This window comes from Meleagris gallopavo, unplaced genomic scaffold, assembly GCF_000146605.3.
Source record: "Meleagris gallopavo isolate NT-WF06-2002-E0010 breed Aviagen turkey brand Nicholas breeding stock unplaced genomic scaffold, Turkey_5.1 ChrUn_random_7180001946427, whole genome shotgun sequence".
Classification (NCBI taxonomy): domain Eukaryota; kingdom Metazoa; phylum Chordata; class Aves; order Galliformes; family Phasianidae; genus Meleagris; species Meleagris gallopavo.
The window spans coordinates 1-418 of NW_011208254.1; the positions used below are offsets into that span (position 1 = coordinate 1).

A 418-nucleotide genomic window follows, 5' to 3' on the forward strand; every position below is an offset into this window, starting at 1 on the left:
GGGGGCCGGGGGCCGGGGGCCTTACCCCAAGGCTGGCTGACGGGCTGCCGCAGGCTGGCGTGCTCCACCCGGCACACGTAGCTGTCCCCGCGCCGCGGGACGGTCTCCAGCACCACCAGCACCTGGTACGTCCAGTCCCCGTTCTGCATCACGTCCGTGGACACCACGCGCTCCGTCTCCTCGCGCCCGTTCAGGAACCACTTCACCTCGATCTCCGGCGGGTAGAAGCCCGTCACGTAGCACGCCAGGCGGTCCGTTTCGGGCAGGGAGCCCGACTGCAGCGCCGAGACCCGCACCTTGGGCTCCACTGCGGGGCACGGGGGGAGCGCTGCGGACCGACCGCCACAGCGCGGCGCGTGCCCGGCCGTCCGCGCTGTGCCCCGCGGCACTCACCGCTCCTCTGCACCGTGAAGGACTC

At 73.2% G+C, this 418-nt stretch overlaps 1 protein-coding gene across 1 annotated transcript; it reads right to left on the reverse strand.

The window, feature by feature from the left end:
• Positions 1-6: 6 nt before the first annotated feature.
• Positions 7-415, reverse strand: LOC104916783 (class II histocompatibility antigen, B-L beta chain; the record flags this gene model as incomplete). Its single annotated transcript, XM_010727789.1, has 2 exons — positions 7-307; positions 394-415. Coding segments are annotated over 2 exons (323 nt in total), but the record flags the coding sequence as incomplete, so codon positions are not given.
• Positions 416-418: the final 3 nt, after the last annotated feature.